The following is a 27,482-nucleotide window of genomic DNA, read 5'->3' on the forward strand; positions in this document are numbered from 1 at the left end:
CTCTATCCACTGAGCCAAACAGGTTTCGGCGAAAAACTGCTACTTTAATGCCAACATTTCTCTCAAATGCACCTGGGAATTCAAAATAAAATTCTGCCCCAGGGTGAGCACCGCTTTGTGGAAAACTGGACTTGATTAGCCTCTGAACAGAGCAGAGAGTTCCACCTCTGCTGGGCTTTTCTGCTGAAACTGATCATTGTCAACAACCTTCATTGCTCACTGCTTAGTTGAAATAACTAAGTTGAAATAACTAAGTTGAAATAACTGCTTAGCTGAAGCAACCTCCACCTCTGTTGTCTTATGTAAATTTGTTATTGGAGTTTTCTGCCTAAGGGCTATGGGTGTATCCCATAGTCTCAATAAAAGGGATAGTAAGGCCAGAGCAGCGAGTAGTCCTCCCACTAGAGGTGGGCTCCCGCCTGACCAACAATATCCCCAAATTAATACTTTTCTAGTCTCTTTTCATTTGTGTGTGGCTTTCTTCAGAACCTGAACCCTGAACCACGCGGGATGTGAAAGGGATTCCTACACTTTTCCTTCACAAGCAGCTGAGGGTTGGTTTGGTTTGGCTTCTGCGCATGAGGAGCAATCACCTTTTCCCTGGTGGGCCTTCATGAGACAGTCCCCAACAAGCTGCATGCACTGGCTCCGCAGGGTGACGGCACAGCTGCGGGCCTGGGGATCCAGCTTCTCACCATCCACTTCCTCTGAGCTGGCCAGGTGGGCACTATAGAGAGCCAGGGCAGCAAAGAGCAGCCAGGCATAGTTGTGGATGTAGGGCTGGATGAGCCTCTGTCGGTCACTGCTCCGGATGGTCACCATCGGGTGGGCCGTGATACTGTGGGTAGGCAAATGGCTGCAAAGGCAAGACATTTTTAAGATCTATACCTTTTTGTGAGGCTCCAAAAAGGATAACAGTGCCTCAGGAGAGCACATGCATGGTCACAAGTGAGCATTCATTACCTCTAAGGCTATGATTATTAAAAATTTAAAGGTAAACATATGTCCTCACCCAGAAAAATGAATAAACACAAACATTATATATATCATTTCAGGATTTCACAACCCCCAGAAAACTATCTATGAAAACCAGAAGATGTAAGAACTCCTTACTGATAAATTTTGTAAGTATAGTTGCAGCATATTGGTAATGTAAGGAAACACCCATAATTTTCAAAGATAGATATGAAGTATGTAGAAAAGAAATGATTTAAGATCTGTAATGTGCTTGAAAATACTTTAACAACAATAAAACAAAACAAAACAAAAAAAAGAGAGGAAGGAATAAGCTAAGCACACAAAGCAAAATCTTCCTAACTGCTGAATCTGGGTAATGGGTATTATGGTGATTCACTGTACTAGTACTAGTTTATTTACTTGTAGGCATATTTGAAAGTTTTTATAATAAAAGGTTTTTAAGTTATAAAAAATAGACAAGGACGACGAGCAGGACAAAAGTGGCCACAGCTATAACCGTGAAGGCTGTCAGAGCTGCCATGGAGCGATACCGCCGGCTGCCGCTGGAGGCCAACCCTGAGGTCACCCACTAGTTTCTCAAACAATTAGGTCTACATCCTAAATGGCAACTTGTTGATGGATATGGAATGGATCCTGAACTCCTTAGCATGGTACCAAGACCAGTGTGTGCAGTATTACTTCTCTTCCCTATTACAGAAAAGTATGCAGTATTCAGAACAGAAGAAGAGGAAAAAATAAAATCTCAGGGATAAGATGTTAAATCGTCAGTATATTTCATGAAGCAAACAATCAGCAATGCCTGTGGAACAACTGGACTGATCCATGCCAACGATAAAGACAAGATGCATTTTGAATATGGATCAACCTTGAAACAATTCCTAGAGGAGTCTGTGTCAATGAGCCCCGAAGAACGAGCCAGATATCTGGAGAACTATGACGCTATTCGAGTTATTCAAGAGACCAGAGCCCATGAAGGTCAGACTGAGGCACCAAATATAGATGAAAAAGTAGATCTTCATTTTACTGCATTGGTTCATGTAGACGGGCATATCTATGAATTAGATGGACGGAAATCATTTCCAATTAACTATGGTGAAACTAGTGATGAAACGTTATTAGAGGAAGACATAGAAGTTTGCAAGAAATTTATGGAACATGACCCTGATGAATTGAGATTCAAAGCAATTGCTCTTTCTGCAGCATAGTTTGTCATAATGGAAACACCAAGTATTGTATTATTTGCGACAAAAATTTAATTTCTCCTGCCATACACTAACTCAAAAATTTGGATATTTTCATTAACTTGACTGATTAAACTTTATGTGAATTAAAAAAAAAAAGCCAAGGAATACATGAAAAAAAAAAAAAAGATACAGGGTTAGAGAACATCTGAGACATACCCATAGGAATATTTCTTTGCTGCATAGCATCCATAGCAAAGGTCAAAGTCATCGCACACATTGCAATTCATCCTCCGGCCTATGATAAAACCCCGGCAGTGATTGCAGGTGAACTCCATGTTGACCATTTCATGGTCATCTCCGTGGCCCTCAGGCTTCACCCCACCTGGGGAGAAAAATATCAGTGTGAGGTGGATTGGGCAAAGGGCTCTTATAACAGCTGCTTCCAAACCTAAACCAACCCCAGAAGCAGAGCTATTCCCAATTCACTGGTCAGGACATTAGGAGCCACAGGCATCTCTTGGAGACCAGGCATTCTGCCCAGTGGCTCTGAGCATATAATGAACAATATTCTCCACACAGAACGTCTTACTGGTACCATGGACTGACTCCCTTTTCCAGTGCAGCAGAGACTGATCAAGTAGATGACCAATTCCCATTATGACCTCTGTTTGGTAGAAATAAATCCATGTGCCCATTTGTGAGCTACCTACCATGTCTCCTCCTCTGACAAATATTAAGCATCTACTGGGTACTCCTGGTAACAAGCATTGAGGAGTGAGCAGGATTTTGCTCTTACCTTTTCATTTCAGAATCAGAGATTAAAACAGACTTCATAACCCGAGTGAGAAAGAATGTTAAAACACAAAAGAGACTGACTAACTGCTCTGGTTTTCTTCCTACTGTAAATCCAGTGGGTCTCCAAACACTGCCGGACTCTACTTACTGCTCCTCACACCTGACCCACTTCTGTTCCCACTGCCACAACCCGAGCCCAGACACTAATCCCCTTGTCACCACTGTGATTGACTTCCTAAGGGAAACCATACGAAGAGAACCACCTGCCTCTAGCATAGCTCTGATCATGTTAATGTTCTGCTTGAAAAACCTTTCCTGCTCTCTGTAGACTCATTCAAATTCCTCAGCCTAATACCTCAGAGCCCACAATCTGAGCCCCACCTGTCTCAATCCATCACTCAGCTGGACACTTGAGCACGTCTACCTAAGCATGGTACAGATGCTCACTCCTTTGGCACTGGACTTGCTCTGCTCTGGATGGTGATGCACTCACTCTCCAATGTTTCCTTCATATCACCCAGTTCTAATTTTCTTCAAAGACAAATTCATATTCGCCCTCCTCCACAAGCCTTCCCTACAGCAGTGATCACTACTACTTCCCAATGTTTCCAAATAATCTGTACTTCTCATCTGTAAGTCAGTATGCACACTTCTGTACTAGAGCACAAATGTCCAGTCTCCTTCCAGAGCAGGGGCTGTATCTTTTGCCTGTAGGCCATGTGCACTAAGAGCACTCAACTGCTCCCCACTGTTGGTCTGTTTTACCTCAGCACCTACAAGTCAAGAGTTTAAAGAATTTTTGAAGTTTGCTTTTTGTGTATGTGTATTTTACTACTTCTAAACACTGCATGATTCAAAGGAAAACTAATTTCCTTGAAAGTACATTCATTGGTCCTTAGTATTTATCAAGTGCCTACATCCAGCATGATGAAGGTAACAGAACTCTGGAACCTACAATTCAGCTGGCGAGATAAGGCTCATATTTGCTAACAAGTCAGAGAATACTACTGGGCAGTATTTTCATTTAGTTACAATGAGAATCTAAAAATGGACAAGATCACAGAAAACAGGAACAATTATTCCTTTTGGGTACAGCGTATTGAGACCCTCGAATTTACCTAGGAAGCAAGTTTTGCAGAGATCCATGTCACTGCACTGCAGGCACCGGTAGCGATGCCATGGGGCAATCTCATCACATCCATCACAAGAGATGTCCACATTTAACAGGTCACAGTAGCGAGCAATAAACATGTGCATCTGTAAGGTGAAATAAACATAATTATCCAATAGACTTTCTGATATGCCACTATTCATTAATCAATCCATCATAATTAATAGGTACTAAAAATATTCCAGGCATTGTACTAGGTGCTAGGATTAGGAAATGGAGGAGCTCAGTGTCTAGTTAGGAATTCCCCCCAGCAAACAGATGACACCATACAATATAATAAGAGCTTTCATAGGCATTTCAGAAGGCTTAGAGAACAGGGAAGAGGGACATCAATGGGTGTTAGACAATTGAGACAATTCCTCAATTGTGACCTGAGGGACAAACTGGTATGAGCTGGGTGGGGTTAAGAGTGCGAGCATGCCAAATAAAAGCAATAATAAGCTCTATAGGAAGCAAAAGGGAGCTAGACTCAAGAAAGTGGCAAATACTCAGCATGTAGGATACAGCGGGGATGGGAATAACCAGATAAAGTTAGAAAGGGTAACCACAAAGCGCCTCCAGTGCTAGTCAAAGAGTCACCGACCATTTTAAAATAGAAGACTAACATGATCAGATTTGAGCATGGTTATTACGTGAAGACTGGATTGAAGGGGACAAGACTGGATAGGAAACTGACCATAACAGATACTGTTAAAGCAACCCGTGACCTTCTGGCTCACAGGGCTGGGTTGAGCAGGAAACGAGACTACAAAAGGTGGGCAGATTTGAAAAGCAATAAGGAGGCAGAAGTAGGATTCTTGGGGACCCACAGGATATAGGGATCAGTAAAAGGGAAAGGTCAAAAACGACATCCAGCCTTCTGGCTTGGGTAGTTGGTTGGACAAGGAAAGTGTTCACAGTTACAGGAAACTGTAAAAGCAGCATTGTTTACTAGCACTTAAAAAGAAAAACCTTCTGGGGAGATAGTAAGGGCACTGTTTCATGAACAAACAAATTGTTTTACTGGAAAGTAACTAGAGGCTACAGTACGGCTTATCTTTATAGCTTAGAGATAAGGGAAATGAGTCACTGTCACCATACAGTAGTAGTTCAGAGCAAATATGCCAAGTCACTCTAGAACAACAGAACTATCCAGAGAAAATCGCAAAGGCCAAGTTGATGTGCCCCATTCAAGCACCACAGAAGTGCTATCTATATGAGCAAAGTAACTGGCACATAGTAGGCATACAACACCAAGAAAACCAATGAGTCTGAGGCAGCAGATGCCTGGCACAATGTGGTGATGACAGATTAACACCTAGTGTGGAGAGATGGACATGCAGTTATCTGAGCCTAGTGCTTTTACACATCTGAATCATGTCATTCTGATTCCATATCCACATGGCTGCTTCCATGCTCACCAGGCAACCTGATTGAAACGTGGCTTCCCATGTTGCTTGCCTACAGGAGAGGTCAGGGCCTTCAGCAATTCCATCTGTCACTGTAAATTAATAAATTGGCCTCAGGAGCCCCTTTTCTGTGAGTCTAGTTCTATGGGAGAGAGCCACTCCCTGAGTGTGGTCAAGTCAGCATCCAGGGCCCCTCAGGTAAAGACCACACTCGGCAAGTGGTCACCAACCCTTCGGACCTCACAGACCACAGGCTGGCGACTGCTGCTCCAAAGGTTTTCTTAAAACAGCCGTCGCTAACCTTTCGGACCTCACGGACCACTAGTGGTCCAGTGACTACCAGTTGGCGAACGCTACACTACGGTACTGCCTGCCCCATGATCCCTCTCAGGAGACAGCCCGCTGCACTCCCCCAGGCAGACTGGCCTCTCCAAACTCCTAGCAAATCACTTTAGATTACTCTAGTTGAAATGTCTTACTTTCCTCTGCTTCTCTGGATCTTCCTGGGCTATTTTTTCATACCAGGTCTCAAACATGCCATCTTGACACTCATCCATCCATTCTGAATTCTGCTTGGCATCAGCTAGCTCATCTTCTTCACTCCATTGGCTGGAAGAAGGACAAAAAGAGAGAAAAGCATGCCTCTTCCAACAATCCTAGAAAGTGCTGGTTAGCAGACTATGTCCCATGGGTTTAAAACATGGGGTATTTTTAAACTCAGGGGAAGAGGTCACTTTGCTTTTCAAAATCCCAAGATTTTCCAGATGCTTGATAAATATACACCAATAAAAAGAGAGCTGCCCTTTCCAGGGCAGACTACAATGGCTGAAGAACTAGAACTAGAACTAAAAGGTTACACCTATAAGGCATAATTCTACTTGACAACCAACTATGTGCCAGGCACTGGAGCCAAATGAAGTGATTTTCTTAAAAAGTCTTATTTGGTCATGCTCAGCACATCCTAGTGGGATCAGAATGAGAAAGAAATAAGGAGACCCTGGGCTTCAACTCTCCCACTAGCTGCTGCAAGATCTTAATGTATTCAGCTTGGTCCTCAGTTTCCTCATTTCAAATAGAAATTCATACAGAAATTCATGGGCCCTTTAGTTGCAAAATTGTAAATATCCATCATTTCAGTTTACAGTTTGTTTTAGTTACCATAATTTTAAATACAAAATGATTTGCTCAACAGAAATGCAAAATAAATTACCAGCCAACAAATACAAATTTGTCCATTCACGTGTTCCAACAAAGTAACATAAGTCCTGCTCAAACTGAGCTCTGAGCTAGGTGCTATCAGGGACTGGGAGGCCAAATGTAGTCCTACCCAAGGACTCATCACGCAGGTGCAGACAAAGCCTGAAACAATGAGCAGACTGCCAGGTGAGGCCCCTGTGCTGTGTCCCCCCTCTCAGCCAAGAGCGCCCTCTGACAGCAGAGCCATGGCTGAGGTTTGGTAAACAGTGACAGCTTGAATTCTATCTCCTTTTCCAAGAATATCTCTTCTGAAAGAACTGTTCCGGTGTTAACTCAGTCATTTATTTCCTCTAATTCTCTCCTCTTGCTTTTCTTCTCCCATTCTCTTCTCATTTGTTTTCTACCCACATGAATGCTTAATGGGTAGCTTGAGCAGTGAGGAAAGAAAAAAAACCCTTCACAAACTATTTTTTTTCTCATGCTTTAAGTCCTTATAATGTGCAAGATGTTATAGTGGCTAAGACCACATATACATATAACAAAAAATACAGAAAAGAATCCTTCAATTTTTAAGAAGCTATACTATTCTAAAAATGCAGAGGATCCTCATCCTCTGGGAGTACAACACAACCACCACCAACTAGCTTACATACACGACCATGTACCAGGCACTGGTCCAACCCATTTATTCCTCACAACAATCCTCTGAGGTAGGTGCCATTACTATATCCAGCTCTAAACATGAGGAAACTGAGGCACAGAGAGAGTGACTAACTTGCCCAAGGTCACCAGCTAGTATGTAGCAAGGCCAGGATATTGCACAGAGAGCCCAGCTCCAGAGTCCATGCTCTGAACGCCTATGCTACATGCAATCCCTGTACTTCACACTCACCTCTAAGAACTACAGAGTGTGGGGCTGTGCTCTTACCTGATCACATTGTCATGGACACTTATATTTTCTTGTGACATTTTCATGAGGAGATCTGGTAACTGAATGTCAATGAAGAAGGTGAGATCACTGGGTTCCCAGCCCATATCCAAGAGATGGAGTAGAGCTGTCTGAACACAGGATAAGGCAGGCAGCAAGGACCTAAAGAGGCCATAAAAGTGAAAGTTATCAAAGCTGCGCATCACCAACAGAGACAACAGACACAAAGGCAGGGAGCTGGTCTGATTGAAGTGGAAAGCACAGGGGAACTACAGACTGCTGGTCTGGGTTCCTTATCGTCACCTCTCAAGTTCTCATATTCCATACGAACCTGAGTTCTAAAAGCACAGGGTAAAATTTCCATTTTGCCAGGACTACCATAGGAGACATTTAATGAATGGTAAAAGACTAACTAATAAAAATCACCTTTCAATAAATAGCAAAAGTAGGACCAGTCCCAACTTAGATTATGCAACTTAAATGTAGAGAAGAACCATTGATTTAAGGTTTATGTCCAAACCACTTACTATGGAGAAGACTGGGGTGTGGCCTTATTATTTGTTTTAAAACTGTACACAATATAAGAAAAACTAAAAATAACAAGTTACAAATTCTTAGATAAACCAAGACCCATCCCCTTTAACAATTGTACACCCCATATAGAATAAAAGCTGGGAGAAATATACTAATAAAGTGAACATCAGCAATTAGTTCTAGATGGTAAGATTAGGGGTTCTTTTCTCTTTACTCTTTGTACTTTTCTACATTTTCAACACTGATTTTAAATTCAGAAAAAGTATAAATAATTTTCCTTAGAAAAGACAAAGTTATCCAGTACCTGTCATTTATGCTACTAAATCCTTTAATTGCTTTGACCATAAAGAGGACAAATCGATAGTAAGTGTCTCGAATTTCTTTGTGTAGAGCTGCACCACAGCCTTCCAAGTGTCCAAAATAACTAGAAACAGAGGAAATCATCGATCACTTAATTGTCAAAACATCATTTACTTAATAATTTTACATGAAAAAGAGCTAAGAAGAAGCAAACAATGAAGTGGCACAGAAATGTAAGTATATACAAATATAATAATTTCAGAAAATAAGAGACAAAACAGCAATGAGTCCATCTGCCTGGGTCAAAGGGCTGCCACAGGAGTAAGGAAACACAATTAATCTTCCTTTGCTAATGTAAGAACCACCTTCCCACCACTACCTGAATGCCAGATACTGTGTCAGCTACTTTTCACAAATCACCTCCTTTTATCCTCTCCACAGAGCAGTGCCCACCCTTTAGCTTCCCTCCATTGATGCGTTAGCACCAAGCTCACTGTCTTTGCTCCCTTGATCCTTGTCACCTCGGAGAATTCAACATCCATGGGCATGCTGCCCCAGTCCCTCTGTCCCTGGTTTCTCTGCCATCGCCACCTCCAGTGATCTTCTCTATCCCCTTGGCCAGCCCCGCCTGATGATCACTTCCTTGACCTTGTCACCACACTAATGGTATTATCTCTGAAATCCTCACTTCAGAGCATCCTACTCTGACCACAACCTCTCATCCTGCTTACCTGCTCTGGGACTCCCACACAGCATTTTCAATCCCAGGAAGCCCCACCACGATGCTGTCTCATGCTCACTATCTACTATTCCCACCATGCTTGCTTGCTTTTTGTTCCATATGCAGCTTAAGATCCAATGACCAATCACACCTTTGAATCACCAACTCCCTTGCTTTTTTCTCCCTCCATATACTTGCATAAGAAGTCTTACACCAAATCAAAACAGCTAAGTGATGCCATGTCCACTGCTGTATGTATGTATATACAACACCTGGAACAGCACCTTGGCACAGTCGACACTCAGAAAGTATTTACTGTGTACATATTAGCAAAACCTGGTGAGGTACTTAGATCAGTATCATTACTGGAAAGGAGCATTACATTGATTTCACAGTTTCCAGGAGCCAAATAATGAGCATGAGGAAATGGCAATATAATCCTCACTGTCTGGTAAAAATTATTTCTCATCAGGAGAAATAAACACGTTCCTGGTATTTCTTACTAAAAGGATAGAACTCAAATTCCCTTAGGATGAGAGAACTGACCAAAAACATAATTTCTTACATAGAAATGACAGAATTATTAATTAGAGGAGACGAAGATTTCTTGAAACAACCCCTGCTCACTTTCTTTGAAGACTTGAAGTTTGTACTTACTTGGTGAACTCTTTCTGGCAGGTCAGAAGTTCCAACAGGAAAAGTATAAAAGGTGGATGGAAGCAATGTGGCTGGCCCAGGGCCTCTGCACAATACTGAATGATCCTCAGGACTTCAAGGATGCTCTGCGCTTGGGCTTTTCTCAAGGAAAGAACCTTTACAACACTGGAGACAGAACTCAAGTCAGGAACACCCAGAAAACTCTTGAGCTGGGACAGAAAGAAAACACACCCCTGCCCAAGTTCTGATGCCATATTAATACAAGGGAAATACTATTGTGAGGTATCAGAAATATCACTCAGGCAGGATATCAATATCTGTTTGCTACTTTTAGTCCAACATTGCAGATCAGTTGACACCATCCAGAAGCCCAATAACCCATACAAAAAAATTAATTAAAAAGGAACCTCGGTATATCTTTACTTCCCCATAGAGACAAAGCCTTCATTCTTAGGGTAGGAAATTAAAACATGAAATACTTCCAGAGATGTTGGCCCACTGACAAATAATTTTGACAGAAAATATCAAATTCGAATTTCTCCCAGGGTTAAAATAAGGCAAATTTATAAATATCAACTACCAAAATAAACGTTTCTTTTCTTATCCTAACAGTACATTTTTCATTATTGAGATATAATTTATATACAATACAAATTTTGAGTGAAAAAATACTTGTTGAAAAGAAAAGCATTACCAATTTTTTTTAACATTCTAAAACCAATCTTGATCTATCCTTCAAGCATTACTTGCTCATTTTTAACATGAACTTCAAGCCTTTGAGTAGACTAGTTACCTATGGCTTGAAAAAAGGAAGTGCTAGAAAGGTCATGCCTGGCTCACCTCTCGTGGGAGAGTGACTGATCTTTAATGAAGTCCATGACATCCCTCAGCACAGGGTACTTCTCTTTCACTGTGGGCACTGGTCTGGCCTCCTCCATGGACCGGAAGGAGAGCAGCCGGAGTCGCCCCCGGGTGAAGGGGGGCCGCCGAGTGGGAGTGGAAGGTGAAGAGGGCTCTTCGGCTGTGGCAGAAGACACTTCTGTGGCAGGAGGGCCACTGCTGGGTGGCAGCTTCGGCTGGACGTCCAAGCCAGGACTCCTTTCTCCCGCAGCAGGGGGCGCTGTGTCCGTGGGAGAGGCCGAGGCCTGGAAATGCTCTTCCACCACAGAGCTTGTCCTCTGGCGCTTGTCAAGTGGCTGCAGATGGTGATCAGGTTCATCTGTAGTCACCAACTTGTCACAGCTTTCTTTTGAACTCATACTCATGGACAAAAATTTTAGTAACAGAAGACTCTTCTGAATACATTCTTTTGCTACATGCAAAAAATAAGACCATGGGGAAAAAGTCAAAATTAAATTGTCGCCTAGTTTTAGAGAGAAAATGACCTATTTAAACTCTACAATTTAGGACAAGAAATACCTCCATTATTACAGTGATAAAACATATTTATTAACAGAGTAGAATAAAATTTTATTTAATTATATAAACCAAAATCTTCCCAACACTATTAGCACACTTGAAAAAATTTTATTATACACAATTTCAGGCATATATATGTATGTATATGTGTGTGTGTGTGTGTGTATATATATATATACATATATATATATATATATATATGGAGAGGGAGAGAGAGAGGGAGAGAGAGAGAGAGAGAGAGAGAGAGAGAGAGAGAGAACAGTATAAAATTCCTTCCTGTACCCCTTACCTAGCTTCAATAGTTAACCCAAGGCCCATCTAGTTTTACCCACTCCCCACTGCCATGTAGATTGCAAGCATCACATTATTTCAACTTCAAAAACCTTGGTATATTTTTCTTTAAAAAATGAGTTAAAAAACTAACAAACATGATATCATTTTAAAAATTAATAGTAATTCCTAATTTCACTAAATATTCAATGTCAGCACACTTTTTTTTTTTTAAGTTTTTGACTTGAGAGAGATGGAGAGAGAGAAACATTGGTCAGCTGCCTCCTACAGGCCCCTTACTGGGGGATCAAGCCTGCAATCTGGGCATGTGCCCTGACCAGAAATCAGACCGATGATCTTTTGGTGCATGTGATGACAATCAACCAACTGAGCCACCAGCCAGGGCTTTCTTTTTTTTTAATCCCCACCTGAAGATATGTTTTTATTGACTTTTAGAGAGAGAGGAAGGGTGGGGGGGAGAGACATACACATTGATGTGAGAGAGAAACATCCATCAGTTGCCTCTTGTACCCACCCCAACCAGAGATCACACCTGAAACTTAGGTGTGTGCCCTGACCTGGAACTGAACTCACAATCTTTTGGTGTACAGGACGACACTCCAACTAACTGACCTACTGACCAGGGCTCAATGTCTACCTGGCCAGAGCTCAATGTCAGCACACTGTCAAAACGTAACAAGATGTAGTTCCAAAAGCACCTAATGCCTCCTAAGAGAAATAATTAAAAAGAAGTAAAAAAGAAAGTTTCTACATCCTTGGAAACTACATTTAGCACCTGTATTACATTCCCTAGGTCAGCACAGCTTCTTTTTTTTTTTTTTTTATTGATTTTTTTATAGAGAGGAAGAGAGAGGGATATAGAGTTAGAAACATTGATGAGAGAGAAACATTGATTAGCTGCCTCTTGCACACCCCCTACTGGGGATGTGCTCGCAACCAAGGTACATGCCCTTGACCGGAATCGAACCCGGGACCTTTCAGTCCACAGGCCGACGCTCTATCCACTGAGCCAAACCGGTCTCGGAGAGCACAGCTTCAATGAAACTAATATAGAAGACAGGTCTCTGGTTTTCTATAAAATGCAAACAAGAAGGCCCAATAATGACTGGAGTCAGCACACTCACCCAGGCTCTCAGGGTTTGCCTCAGCAGCTTCTGACCCACGTTTTTCTTCTGCCTCATTCCCCAGGCTCACCAGGGACTTCTGCTTTATCTCCATCTGAGGGGAGGATTTGAGACACGTAATTAGGCTGTCCAGTCACGGCCACAGGGCAGTCACAGCAAATTACTTCAAAAGCGCACAGGGCTGAGATCATGGAGAACTTTATAGTTATTGTTCAGCTAATGAGGACACAGGACTAAGACATTATTGTTCATCCTAGAAGTAGCCCAGGCTGTGAAGGTGTCTAAGGTAAACCCACAAAATACCTTCAAGTATTTGAGAGGAGTTTGTACCCATGGCCCTATTGTTTAAAAAACTCTGGAACACTGGAGGTGGAGAGGGAACTATGTAAGGCTGATCTAGGACAGATGAAGAAGTGAAGGTCCAGAAAAGTGAAGTATCTTGCAAGGGTTATACGCTTGGTTTGCTGCAAGAGGTTAGACAAAAACTTGATCTCTATTCTACCCTGAATGAGGGGATACCTCTAAGTGATGCCTAGACTGCCAGGCAATGGTCACAATATGACCACAGTACTAACATCCCAGGCAGAAGGCCATGTGTGATTTACGAGAGAGAAAGCTGGCATCTTGTCCAATGTCAGCAGCCTGTAAAAGGCTAAACCAGAAGCACAATCTACAATGTGCCTCATCACCTGCCAAATCTTTTTTACTTGAACTGTTATGTGGTAGCTGACTGCAGCATACTCTCTTTTTCCTAAACTGCTACTGATGCCATGGTTTCTCGGTCAAATCTTCTGATTCTCCTTTTGCCATTCTGATGATGATACCTTTAAGTTTCTTTTGAGAGATTCTGTTCATTTTGGCTTCCATCTATCTATCCAGTATTTTTGAGCACCACGTATGTTCTGATCATTGTGGATTCTGTCCAAGGCTGTGTGTTCCTGGACAAACTCATATTTTAAAGAAAAACTATTACCAATGATTTGCAGATTCCCTATCTCAACCTTGACATGTCTGTGATGCATCAGCCATTTAGGTTCTTTCATGTTTATTAAATTCTCCAGCTAGAGGTCTCAGATAACCTAGATGTCCTCATACTCAACATGAACCAAAGTGAACTCTCCTGCCCACGCTCAGATCCAAGACCATCTTTCCTATTCTGGTCAATGCTTCTATCATCCACCAAGTCACCCAGCAACAAGGGAACAGTCTTAAATTCCATCTTCCTGTTTCCACTCACATTAATTATAAAATCTAATTATTTTATCTTCTAGGTAGCAGAAGCCATCCTCATCTAATATCCTGTTCTCCTACTTTCAATTTCATTATCTGTTCTCTACTAAGTAAAAGGTTTCCCCCCCCCCAATTACCATACAATATTTAAGATGATTGTGTATATATAAAAAAATATGGATATATAGGTATTCATCTCCATGCCCAAGAAATAAAAGCAATTCTCCTGACTTTTGTGTTTATGATATCCATGTATTTATATGATTTTACTACATGTTGATGTACATAACATATAGATTTGGTTTGTGTTTAAATCTATACTAATAAAAGGGTAATATGCTAATTAGACCAGATATCTTTCAGATGTCCTTCTGGACAAAGCTACCATGGCGGGGGCTGAGGCAGAAGGCAGTTTAGGGGCAAGCAGGCCGGCAGGGGAGAGCAGTTAGGGGTGACCAGGCCAGCAGGGGAAAGCAGTTAGGGGTGACCAGCTTGGCAGGGGAGAGCAGTTAGGGGTGACCAGGCTGGCAGGGGAGCAGATAGGAGCCAGCAGTCCCAGATTGTGATCCCCTGCAGTCAGACATCCCCCGAGGGGTCCCGCATTGGAGAGGGTGCAGGTCAGGCTGAGGGACACCCCCCTCAAACCACTCCCACATGCACATATTTCGTGCACCAGGCCTCTAGTTTTATATAAAGAATATCATACTTACGCATTCTTCTACAACTTGCTATGTTTTGCTCACTGTCATGTTTGTGAGCACCACCCATGCTGATACATGCAGCTCTACTTCTTCACTTCCATTGTAATCCTGTATTGCTATTATCTCTTTACATTGTAATGTAACATTATATAGTAGTATAATATGCAACCTGCTTGTCCATTCTCCTACACTGTTCTCCCAGTTTATTGCTGTCAGAAACAATGTTGCAGAACCACTTTTCTAAAATGCAGAAGAGCCTCTCCTCTGACTAAAACCACCAGTGATTGCCCAGTACCTAAGGTAATGCTTTCCTTCCTGGTCAACAGGTTCCACAAGGTGCCCGTTGGGGTTTCCAAGGATGTAAGGTGACTCGACTAAACCCTGTTTATTCTGAGCATTCTTAATATCCATTCATGTCACTAAACTTTAGTTTAAAAAACATTCCTAAACTTATATTCTTTTTTTTTTTAAATAAATTTTATTGATTTTTTTTTACAGAGAGGAAGGGAGAGAGATAGAGAGCCAGAAACGTGGATGAGAGAGAAACATTGATCAGCCGCCTCCTGCACACCCCCTACCAGGGATGTGCCCGCAATCAATGTACATGCCCTTGACCGGAATCGAACCTGGAACCTTTCAGTCCGCAGACTGACGCTCTACCACTGAGCCAAACCGGTTTCAGCTAAAGTTATATTCTTGAGAAGAGAGTTCCTTTCCTTAATTCATGATACTGTGGTGGAAAATTTTTTCAAATATAAAAATCACATGCAAAGGAAAATCTTACCATCCATATTCGAATCCCATCTGCCAAGGCATACACTTGTGCAAACTCCTCACTCAGGGCTGTTGTGCCCCCACTGTTTACTGGGGAAAGGAGAGAGGAAGAGATTACATTCAGTTAACACAATTCATTACTGCAACACTAAGCACAAAGTAGTTTCTAAATCTAACCCACAGAAAAAGTTCTTCCTCTGACACACATTGGGAATGGTTAAAAGAGTCATGGGGGGAAAATTATCATCTAAGCCACAAATAGCTGTGATGGGTTCTCTGTGTTACTTCAAACTAACGTTTTTCAAATGAACAACATCTGAAATGAACATACTAGTAAAGTGAGAAAAATATTAAAAGAAAAAACATAAAAGACATGAAAAGTATTAAAAGTAAAATAATAGATACTAAAAATGAGCAAAAATAATTATTGACATTGAAAAAGTGTTATGGTATATATTAAATTTAAAAAGCTGGTTATAAAACAATATAAATAAAATGGCCTTACTTAAAAAGAATATACATTAAAAACATATATATATATGTGTGTGTGTGTATATATATATATATATATATATATATATATATAGTAGGACAAAAGTAGGTTTACAGTTGTTTGTATAGAAAATAATACAATAATTAATAAATAATAATACAAGAATAAACTGTGTACTCACAACTGTAAACCTACTTTTCCCCACGCTGCATGTATGTGTATATGTATACACACACACACACACACACACAAATATATCTAGATAAAGGCTAGGTAGATATATAGAAAAAATGTTAATAAAGTTGTGATTTTTAAAGAAGACCTGCTCCTTTTCTTCAGCTAAAAACCAAAGGGATAACATATGTACTATAAAAGTGTAAAGCTCTTGCTGAACCAATGTACAATGCAATGAATATTTTCTGAACATGTAGAATATTCTGGGCTCCATATCAGGTACTAGGAAGACAGTGCTGAGAAAGAGAGACATAGGCACTGCCCTCAAGTAGCTTTTAGTCTAGTTGAAAAACTCCTCCTGTACATTTCTAATACAAAAGGGTAACCAATTTTTAGACAAATATGAGCAAATTAGCTAGACAAAGACCACTCTCTAAGTAGCTCAGTTTTAAAGAATCCATGATCAGTCCTCAAAGGCTGGGCTAGGAAGAACTGAGACCAAGTATGTCTTCTTCAAAGCAACAACGGTAGACATTCTCAGAACAACCTGTATTCAGCAAAACATTTCTAACTCTCACATTTCATTGAGTTTCTTTACTGCACATAGTTACGTGTTACCTGAACATGATTTGAAAAGGAGCTGCAGAATTCTCCCCAGCCTGAAACTTGCTGCTTCTCAGCTTTTAACTCAGAAAGCTTTTCCCCTCTACTCAAAGTTCCCACAGATAATAAAGATTGTGCAGCTCTCTAACCACAATTTGACTATGAAACATATACTGAATTTTTCAAAACCATAAAGGTCCCACTGTTCTCTATTCCCTAGCAGAGATACACTTTTCCATATGATGGTTGTTTCCATAAATCACTCATGTTTCCATGTAGTTTTATTTTAGCAACTTCTTAAATGAGATATTAATATTTGAGGGACTAATCAAGATATTTTGGAAATCAGAAAAATAATTCTGCAATATGAGATCCAAAGAACTCAGCAATAAAGGCAGTAGTGATCATTTCAATATTAATTTCAATAATAGTAATAAGAGCAACAGTCAATTACCTACTCTAATGGAAGGAAGCATTTGTTTCTGCTTATTTCATCTGCACCATGGAAAGAGCACATAACCTGCCAGAGTGCTCGGGAAAACCCACACCTCATCTTTAGATGGGTTTTTCCCCTAGAGGATTAGGAATGGAGAGAGATTCTCCCTCCTGGGGGTCCTGTGAGGTTGCAGGCTACACACACAGGAAATACAGAGTTGGTATCCCTGATGGAAAGAAATGGTGAAGCAGGCTATCAACAAAGGAAGCCAAGCAGGGATTATGCTACAAAGAAGCTGCAAATCTAAAGATAAGAATACCAATATTTTCCTCCTTAGTCATGACACATTCAATTACCTAAACAATTGTTTTAATTGGAATTTATTAGAATATTAGAGCTAATCAAATCTAAACTTTTACAGATAAGGACACTAAGGAGCAGAAAAGTTGTTAGATTAACCTGAAGCTGCACAACTTCTAGTTTTTGAGCTGGTACTACAGACCAAGTTAAGGGTTTTTATTTTCCATTAAGCTTCTTGGTTGCTTACCATTAGAATTTTGGATATGACAAATTAGCTGCTAATTAGATAACTCAAAGCTACTTGCCATAAACTCCAGTCTACTAACTATAAATTGGTCGTGAATCTTTTGACTAGCAAAGCAGACCTAACAAGATGAAATCTATAATTATAGAAATCCTAGAGGCCTGGTGCAAGAAATTCATGCACTCCAAGGGGGAAGGGGGTCCTCCCTCAGCCTGGCCTGAGCCCTCTTACAGTCTAGGACCCCTTAGGGGTTGTCTGACTGACGGCTTAGGCCTGCTTCCAGTCAGATATCCTTAGCACTGCTGCGGAGGCAGGAGAGGCTCCCACCACTGCCACTGCTACTGTGCTCATCAGCCAGCCATGAGCCCAGCTTCTGGCTGAGCAGCACTTCTCCTGTGGAAGCACACTGACCACCGCGGGACAGCTCCTGCACTGAGTGTCTGCCCCCTGGTGGTCAGTGCATGTCACAGTGAGCAGTTGAGTGGCCTTAGCATATCATTAGCATGTTACGCTTTGATTGGTTGAACGGCCAACTGGACAACCGGACACTTAGCATATTAGGCTTTTATTATATAGGATGTTTATATTTCAAAATATTTTATTTACTTAAGTTAGGCTTTCTTAAATCTTAGCAATTGGCCTTCAGATGAAAAATATTCCCTGTAATATAAGTTACCATATTTTTGCAGCTTCTCATATAAGTCTGGAGTGCGATACACCAGAGCAGCAAAGGTGGCGTTCACAGCTTGATCAATAGTGGAACCAGCAACTATATCTGTCTTTGGGGCCTGTTTTCTACATGCCTGTATGAATCCTTTGAAAAGTTCTGAATATGGCCCACAGAAGTTCTGGGCAGGATCTGACTGTGCAAAATCAAGAAGAAAACGGTGGCAGGGATCATCAGGGATGTTCTTAACCTGGGAACAACAACAAAAATCCATCATGTTTAAGACATTAGTTCAAAAAATAAAGTTTACTGAACACCTACTAGGCCAGAAATATATATAAGAGTACATACTCTCAGGAAGTTTAAACCTATTTTGGGGAAACCAAACAGGCATATGGCTTTAAAAAAAAAAAAAAAAAAAAAAAAAAAGGTAAACAGAAATAAAACATTACAAGCATTAAAGCTAGCACTACCATAAAGCAAAAGATTATCAAGTGCCAAATGCCTATAAAGGGACATCCAGTGCTGAGAATTCACAGGAGAGAGTTGCTGGCAAGTTAAAGTAATTCAGGAAAGCCTCCTGGAGGAGATGGGCTTTGGACTGGACCGTGAAGATTGGGCAGGTTTGGCCCTGAGGAACATAAACATTACAGAAGTTAAGAGTCAGTGGGGAGACTGACCTGGCCTGAAGTCTCAGCTGGGGAGTGGTGGGAACTAGAGTCAGATAGGTAAGGTGAAAGGAGACTGCAGAGAGCCTGGACTGTCACTCTGAGTTTAGACTTCACCCTGTGGGCAATGGGGAGCCATTAATGGTGCTTGGCAGTAGAATGACAAGATAATGCAGTATTTTTTAAAAAAAGAAAACTTGGTAGGTATCAATGTGACAATGTAAGTGTAAGATGAGGGCCTGAATAAAGATGGAGACAGAGGGAATGACAAAAGATGAACATCAAAGGGAAAAATCTATAGGGCTTGCAGCTGACTGGATAGAGAGGTGAGAACAAGGTGAATAAAGGTGATGCTAGGGAACAGTGGCTCAGTGCCTAGGAAAGCGATAATAAGAGTAAGCGGTCACGGGGGAGGGAATAATCCTGATTTTATATTTTTGAGTTAAAGGGAGTCAGAACAAAAATGAAAATTCCTAACAGGAAGATGAGTACCTGGGGAGTCTGGGAGAAGAACCAGAGCTCTGGATACTGACATTTAGAACTATTCACACAGATGTGACAACAGAAGAGAGAAGAGTGGTTAAAGTCTGGTGGGTTGCAGGGAAGGAGAGAAAGCCTGAATTAAGCCTACTCTTTATAGGAAAATTAAGAGAAGTCAATAAGAGAGGCTGACGAAATGGTTAGATGTAAGAGAAGACAGTTGGCTAACATGGAATCAAAAGAAGAGAGGGTCCGAAGGAACCAAATTTAAGAGAGAAGTGAAGGAGAGGAAGTGTCCCTGGATTCATAAATTAACTGAATAACTTGGGTGTGAGCAGAAGAGGGAAGAAGGAAGGGAAAGTAGTGGAACAGAGTGAGAGGAAAGGAGAGATGAAAAAAAGACAGCAGGCAAACCTATTCAGTGTTTTAAATATCATAAAACTAAATAACATGCTACCACTCCATGGTGAACAAAAAGCATAGCATGAATCTTTTACTCTAAAGCTTGACTCAGTGGGAACTAGAAACAGAATTAACTCATTTGTTTAATAATTCCATCAAGAGATATTTACTGAACAACTGGTATATTTCACTGAAGAGCCACCCATTCGATATTTTTGAACATCCATTATGCACTGGCCCCTGTGGCACACAGTGGGAACACTAAATAAATGAGAGATAATTTCTGCCCTCAAGGAGCTAACAACTTGGTGGGAGTGATTAGATATAAACACAAACATTCATAATTTAAAGTATTAAGTATTAGTAAGCATTTTCCATTCCAAATAGAAAGACAACAGAAGAGTAAATACCTCCTTACTATCCTGTTGTGGATGAGTGGGCCAGCTTGCTTCTAGTCCCAACTCTGGACATATCTGATGCCTGAAGACAGGTTTCCACAAGGAGGAGTTTAGGACTAGTGCCATTTTTGCCTGAGGTACTGCCATGTCACTTCCTAACTCTGAAAAGAGAAGAAGGCTTATGAGAGTTCTATTTTTCCCATACTATACTAAGAATCTTTGAACTGATAAAGAAGGTTTTTAAAAATGTGGGAATTATTAAGACTTGGAGGGAATTCACCCACATTTACCAGAATGTAACTGTGAACTTCAGGAACGCATACCCCAAATGAGCCCAAACCATAGGAAGTCCTGAACTGCTGCTACTCTGTGGAGCAGATTCAGCTAAGGTACATCTGAAATGACTCATCTGCATAGTAAGCTGAAAACAGACTGTGAACTACCCCTAGGGTGTAACAGGAGACCATTCAGGAATGTTTGATGATGGTGAAATGTTCACACTTTGTAAACTGAGCAATTAAATATTCATCATATGTGCGTTTATGAAGACATAGAAAAAAAGACTAGGTGGAAATAAATTAAAATGTTGATAATAATTATCTCTGGGTGTTAGGATTAAGGATGGCTTTTCTCCATTATGAAATTTTTCTATATTTTACTTTTATAATCAGACATAAAATACTCTAGTAAGTGTATTCCATATAGTTCTTATTTTCTGGATGAATTTTAAAACTAAATTGAAGAAATCACTTTAAAACAAAATCCAAAGACTAAAATTAATTTAGTCTCTATTTCTGCTTTCTTATTGGAATATACCACAATTCATTTATTAAAAAAGGATGAGATGCTGCTAAAACTCAGCTCCCTCCCCCGCTAAGCCTCCCCTTGGTGTCAAGTAGACATTTTATCCTGGTTTGGTTTAAAGGAAACAAAGAGAATTTTATTAATACCTTTTACTTCTCCATTGTGTGGAGGCACCTTAAGAGAGAGAGAGCATTACTTTGCTCTTCAATATGGCTGTAGCAAGAAGGGAAGGGACAGGATGTGAACTTACGATGCACAGACTTGAGCGCCATGCACTGGGAAGCAAGACGTCCCATCAGTCGAGAAACAAGAAGTTGCAAATCCAACCCCCAAGACACGGCAACATCTGGCAGGCCATAAGCAGTAACAGTGAATTTGTAGCCCCACTCATTGTTACTGCTGTCAGAATGGAAGAGAAACTGTAGCCGAGGACCAGTCTTAAAGGTCACTTTCTAGAACAAACACAAAAAGTCATGTGGTCAAACAGCTTTAAGGATGCAGCATTTCAATAAAAAATAAGCATGTTCTTCATGACCCAAAAAATCTCTACTGTATTTAAAAATGGGTTACAGGCTCACCATTATATCTTATCACCCCCACCAAAGCTACTGAGGAGAAATGCACAACCGAGTGGCTGAATCAGAAAATTCACAACTGTACCTTGTAAAGAAGCAAAGTTGGCAGAAAACTGCTGGTCAGTTTATAAACCCAATACCCTTCTGACACTATCTTCTCAGCCAGAGCTCACCTCGCCCAGTGCTGTGCTCCCATCCAGCAGCCCAGACAGCAGAGGAAAGGTCAACAGTTCAATGGCCAGGGGTCATGCAGCCCTCACTGTGAGGGGGACTCCTGGCTTTCACTGCCGTGGTCTGGGCCCTCCTGGGACCCTTCTTGCTAAGAATTATATCATCCATTTACTCTGGGCAATGTGATATGGATCAGGGGTTGGCAAACTTTCCCTAAACCTTATAGTAAATTATTAAATTTTCTGGGCCATACATCTCTGACTACTCAAGTCTGCAAATTGCAGTTCCAAAGCAGCTATAGTTGATATGTAAACAGTGGGTACGGCTGTGTTAAAAAAAAAACAACCAACTTTATTTAAAAACAGGTGACAGTTGTCGTTTGCTGAATTCTAATATAAATCCTTCCTTTTATAAATATATAATATAAATGGGTCTTTTCAAAGACATACATCTATTACTCCTGAGGGATGCCAAAGGAGAAGACTTGATACAGAAGTAGGCATTTTATCTCTTTCTGAGAATACCACTCACCTTGGGCCATTTATCAGTGCCAACTTTTGTGTCATAACGTGTTTTTCCACCTCTAGAGTCGGTAAATTCCAGATAATCATACCTGTGAAAGCATAATCTCTGTCACTTCCCTTCTCTCACTTTTGATCCATCATTGTTTGGGAAAGAAGAATATGTGAATCTCACCTTTTTTCAGTTTCACACCTCTCATCAAATTCCACCTCAAAATAGGTTGCCCCTGGGCTAACAAAGACAGACACTTCGTGGCAATTATTTTCATAGTTGTGGGCAGACTCCTTAGTCCATGTATGTAACACCACTGGCTGTTCCTGTTGCCAAGTCTCGACATCCAACTATGCAAACAAACAAGATAAGAAAGGTTTTCATCACTTTACATCTAGCCGTACACAACAGATTGTGCTGTATTCATGATCTAGACAGACAGCCCCCAACAATCCCCTGGAGATCACCACACAGGCTAAAAATATGCCTGACATTCCCATCTACACATACAGAGCATCCTACATTTCTCATTCCGCAGAACAGATATGCGATTTCTACTGCACTACAGTGACTCTTGATTAGCTTTCATTTTCTAATTATAACAGTACTATTTCTTACAAATCACTATTAGCATGAATTTGTAGTGGAAAAAAATATAATTAGGAATTTAAAGATCTTAAAATCCTATTTGGGACTTTAGCAAATTTAAAAATGTACTTTAGCCATCAATTTTCCTTTTTCTTTTTCTTTGTTTTTTAAGTCTTTGCCTTTTTACCTTTAAAATTGACTTTTTAATATATGCCCTTCCTACTCCTATAGTTGTGAGACTCAAAGAAGATAGTGAAAAAACTGTATCCTGTAAAGTTAAGGGAGGAAGGCCTCCTTTTAAATACCAACCCATCTATGTGCCTTGCAACATACATTTTCACTTCTAAATTTCAATCTGGTTACTCACTTACATGGTTTTTATATAACTTTATGTGCTGTAAGATGCCGAAGTTAATATATGCACAGCTTTCTCTGTGTCTCCTTTCTAACACTCATCTCACCAAATAAACTCAGACTGGCATTTATCCTTATTGGCAAAACCACTGATAAAATATAGGGGGTCTTCTAGATAGCATTTACCTGTGTAAACCCAAACCATACCATAGTATGCTTCATTAAGCATGGTCACATCGCTCCTGAGGGAGACACACAGCAGTTTAAGTGACAACTCAAGTTACCTTATTCAGTCCTCCCTCGGGGTCACTGCAGAGCCTCTTCAACAACTCTGTTAGGATACTGAATTCTCTCAGGAGTGTGCAGTGGGAAATGTCTAAAGTGCAAAAGTCCAGCAGAAAGATTACCTAAAGGAAGATGAACAAAGCACTTAGTGTCCACTGCAGACCCTCCTGCTCTTTACAAATGGCTGCTACTCTGTCTTACCAGTTGTCGAGCTGCCATTGAAAACACCGAATTACATAGTTTTTCTACTATGGCTTTTCCACTATACTGTGACAAAAGGGACTCCAAAATCATTCTTGTGCTTCCCAGAAATTGTTCCACATCTACCAAAACAGAAGAAAATAACGTGTTATACAGGAGAAATATCACTTGCTTTGTCATCATCAAGGGTAAGCTGTCATAGAAGCTATGAAGGAAATTCCACATCGGAAAGACCAGGAGACCAGGAAGTACCATACAAATGCTTTCCTCTAGGCAGGAAAAGCAATGCAAATCCAATAAAAGATTGTCTTTAGAGTAATTTATTTTGTTTTTGCTTCTTTTCAAAGGGGTGGAGATATTACTTTTGACTGACCCCATTGCTACTTTTCCTTTGTTTACAATGAGCCATCACTAGGTGTGCCATATTATGGATAAGCTTAGGTGGCAGGGCTCAAAAGTGTAAGCATTTTTGTCACAGCTGCTGAGACCAAGTTTGATGGAACTAAATTTCCAAATATAATTTCTCAGAACCTGCTGAGTTTCATATAATTTTCTGTGGGTTTAAGGGACATAAATCTGAGTATTTTCTGTAATCAGCAAAGATCACAGCAGTGCTCACACACCTTATTCTCTAAAGGTTTAAGACTTTCCTTTTTGGGTGATTTAGCTAAAACAAGGAAGGCAGATCACTGAAGAGTGTGACATCATCTAGTAGTGCTGTATGATTGTAGAGGCAACGTTTAGGTTATGAAATGGCCCAGGCCTACAATAAAGAAAACTTAGGCATGCTACCATATTCAGACAGGAAACTTTAGGCAAAAAGATATGCTATACAATTCTATTTTAAGAAAAACAACCTAAAGACAAATCTGATTTGTATCAAGAAAAGAAAACCATATGCACATTTAATGAATGAGTACTAAAAAAGGAGAACATGCAGAGTCAAAACCCAAACACCTGTTTTCATAGATTTTGTCCTGAAACTCACATTTTTCAATAAGGTCAACGGCAAGCTCTTTGGCTCCAGGGTCTGTGCTCTTCAGCTGCAGGTAGCACCAGGAAAGCAGGCTGCCTTGGACAGACCAGAACAGGGAGAAGAGCACAGAGCCAACCTCCGCTTGGGCCTTGTTGAGCATCAACAGTTCACACTGCAAGGGAGGAGACAAAGAGAAAGTGTTTAAAGGCCATTCACAGAACACAGCCAAGGGCATTTCTTAAGAGAGCATCTGTCACTGGCAAAAGAATTCTAGGGAAATGGCAATGGTCACAAAAGTGCTTTCAACTCAGAAGTAACCAAGAAAGAGGTATTATGACACCCCCTCTTTTGCCCTCCGTTTTCAGAACCTTTACAAAGGTTCCTTCTGCCCTCAGGAACCTTACCCCACCATTATCGCTTTTCCCTCTGACATCATCAAGTGCCTTTTCTCTGAGGCTTCTCTCCCTGAGCCTTCCGTCAAATCTCTCCCACCTTAGAAAACAATTCTTAGTTCCCTATGGCTTTCTAACCATCATCTTTATTCTCTGGAGTTTCTCTGAAGAGTCTCCTGACCTCCAGGAATAAACTATTCCACATAAGAACCACAAGACATGTTCATATCATGTAATTGCCCCAAACTGGACCTAACTGCCCCTCCATAATTCAACAGATAAATTAACTGTGGCACATTCATAAAGGAAACACTATGCACATGCATGAACATGGATGAATTTCAAAAATGCCCGAATGTCACAGACGTGTCTCCTCACTCATTTGCAAAAACTGGCAGATTAGGAGCCAAAACAGGCTGGGAAATCTGTGTGCTCATTGATAGTCATAGGAATAGAGCTAGGTTCATACTGTGAATGAGGGTTGAAGGGTAAGGCACAGTGACAGCTCTATTACATGCTCCTAAAAGCAGGAGGCAAAGACCACAGGGAGCAACCATCAGTTACCTCTCGAGCAGCAACAGAGAGGAGAGTCCTCATGACGGCCAGAACTTCGCTGATGTTCGTGTCGGCCAGGTCGCCTTTCTCGGGTAGAAGCAGAAGGCCGCCTGGATCCCTATCACTGAAAGAACACAAGTCAGTCATGACACTTTGTTTTAGGAAGCGGATTTACATGTGTTTTTATCTTAAAAGATTCCAAAAAGGAACCTAGAAAGACTTCAGTGTCAGTTCAATGGGATGAGAAGAATTTGGGTCAGGAAAAAAGCCATGGTCCCAGCTGGGTATGGGGCACTGTCCCAGCATATGTGCTTATATAAGCACAAGCACATAAATCCTCAAGTCCTTAAAAAAGATTCCAGGGAATAAATCTGATGAATAAATTACCTTGACCACCAATAAGAAACACACCTAACCTCATGACTGCTAACTTGATAATCTGGGCTAATCATTCTGTGTCTCAAATGTTCACATGACAGCCCCAGCCTCTTTCATCATCCTTGATACTCCACTCTCAACACATTTTACAGAGCCCTTTAAGTCTGGCATCCACACCAAGTATAGTTTGACTTGCAGACAGTAGCTCGGGTTGTTAGTTCTCTCCCTCCAAGAGTCTATACCTTCAGTTCTGGCTGGTGTGGCTCAGTCGACTAGAACATCGTACTGTACACTGAAAGGTCATGGATTTGAATCCAGGTCAAGTCACATATCTAGGTTGCAAGTTCGATCCTCTGTCAAGGTTACGGGAGGCAACTCTGATATTTCTCTCACATCGATGTTTCTCTCTCTGTGTCTATCTTTCTCTCCCTCAGATCAATAAAAAAAACATATCCTCTGGTGAGGACTTTAAAAAAAGTCTATACTTTTAATAAGGTAGCCTACAGGCCCATTAGAAGTCAAAGCAAGAAAAACTCTCCAAGTCATCCCCTCCAGGCACACTTCTTTTGCTAAGCTACCCTTCTGCAGTTGGTTTTAATGTAACTGGGCTTTTAGATTTCAGTACAGGGCTTGTTTTTGTCTTCAAAATTATTTAGAAACTGGAGTGTTTTAAAAAATCCTCAATGAATTTAATTTTAAGTTATCTTATAATGACTGGGACTTAGATTAAGGTCTGGAAAAGATTATCATCATCCTCCCACTACTTTAGTCACTCCTGAGACAAGTGGTATATCACCCAGAAACTTGGCTGAGCAGAGGGAAGTAGCTGGTTACTCCAAAAGCACATGAAAGGAAGGGATAGCTAAAGAAAAACAACTATGCAAAGATTTGAAATACTGGACAATTGAAAAGAATTACAAACTTACCTAAAATATGTGCACAGTGAGCGGAAAGTGAGCTGCAGAGATTGCTTATGTTCCTGCTCAGTGACATTTTTCTAGAAAACAAGAAACTGCACATTCAGAAAATCTATTCCATGACATTCCAATGACCTAGAGCAGCACGAATGCCCCTGCCCTCTGTTCCCACGCATGAGGAAAGCCGAGGTCAGCAGACTACCTCACGATGCCCAACTAAGACCTGGCCTAGTGCTAAGAGGGAGCGGAACCACCCATCTAAACAGAAGATGGCAATTTACTTTTTGTTCACTGATAAGTTATCATCAAGGCTTCCTACAGGAAAGCTTGTTGCAAATGTTAAAGAAGATGACTTCCAAAAGATGTACACCAGTACTTTTCATCCTTGGGCATACCGTAGCAAGAGGAAAGAGCAGGGACAGAGAGCATTTCTTGTGAACTTTCTGTTTGTTTTTAAATAGGATCTAAGCTTTTTCTATATAAGCCAGAACAGCCTATGGTGACAGTTACATAAAT

At 40.9% G+C, this 27,482-nt stretch overlaps 1 protein-coding gene and 1 pseudogene across 3 annotated transcripts in view; one reads left to right on the forward strand and one right to left on the reverse strand.

The window, feature by feature from the left end:
* ZZEF1 (zinc finger ZZ-type and EF-hand domain containing 1) overlaps positions 1 to 27,482 on the reverse strand; it is a 109,857-nt gene that overhangs the window by 30,148 nt on the left and 52,227 nt on the right. For both annotated transcript variants that reach the window (XM_084862799.1, XM_084862798.1), the window contains exons 17-36: positions 26,976 to 27,046; positions 25,681 to 25,795; positions 24,737 to 24,896; positions 23,749 to 23,870; positions 23,547 to 23,669; positions 22,504 to 22,670; positions 22,339 to 22,420; positions 21,312 to 21,513; positions 20,270 to 20,418; positions 18,319 to 18,559; positions 15,403 to 15,482; positions 12,688 to 12,781; positions 10,694 to 11,165; positions 9,854 to 10,018; positions 8,480 to 8,599; positions 7,642 to 7,803; positions 5,996 to 6,125; positions 4,076 to 4,214; positions 2,379 to 2,544; positions 594 to 856 (exon numbers count right to left, since the gene is read on the reverse strand). In XM_084862799.1, the coding sequence (XP_084718925.1) occupies positions 594 to 856; positions 2,379 to 2,544; positions 4,076 to 4,214; positions 5,996 to 6,125; positions 7,642 to 7,803; positions 8,480 to 8,599; positions 9,854 to 10,018; positions 10,694 to 11,165; positions 12,688 to 12,781; positions 15,403 to 15,482; positions 18,319 to 18,559; positions 20,270 to 20,418; positions 21,312 to 21,513; positions 22,339 to 22,420; positions 22,504 to 22,670; positions 23,547 to 23,669; positions 23,749 to 23,870; positions 24,737 to 24,896; positions 25,681 to 25,795; positions 26,976 to 27,046 (3,223 nt within the window). The remainder of the gene's footprint in view (positions 1 to 593; positions 857 to 2,378; positions 2,545 to 4,075; positions 4,215 to 5,995; positions 6,126 to 7,641; positions 7,804 to 8,479; positions 8,600 to 9,853; positions 10,019 to 10,693; positions 11,166 to 12,687; positions 12,782 to 15,402; positions 15,483 to 18,318; positions 18,560 to 20,269; positions 20,419 to 21,311; positions 21,514 to 22,338; positions 22,421 to 22,503; positions 22,671 to 23,546; positions 23,670 to 23,748; positions 23,871 to 24,736; positions 24,897 to 25,680; positions 25,796 to 26,975; positions 27,047 to 27,482) is intronic.
* On the forward strand, positions 1,490 to 2,300 carry LOC311610406 (ubiquitin carboxyl-terminal hydrolase isozyme L3-like; annotated as a pseudogene). Its single transcript has one exon. The product of its transcript is annotated as a ubiquitin carboxyl-terminal hydrolase isozyme L3-like (transcript).

Source organism: Pipistrellus hanaki, assembly GCF_964339955.1.
Source record: "Pipistrellus hanaki genome assembly, chromosome: 16".
NCBI lineage: Eukaryota > Metazoa > Chordata > Mammalia > Chiroptera > Vespertilionidae > Pipistrellus > Pipistrellus hanaki.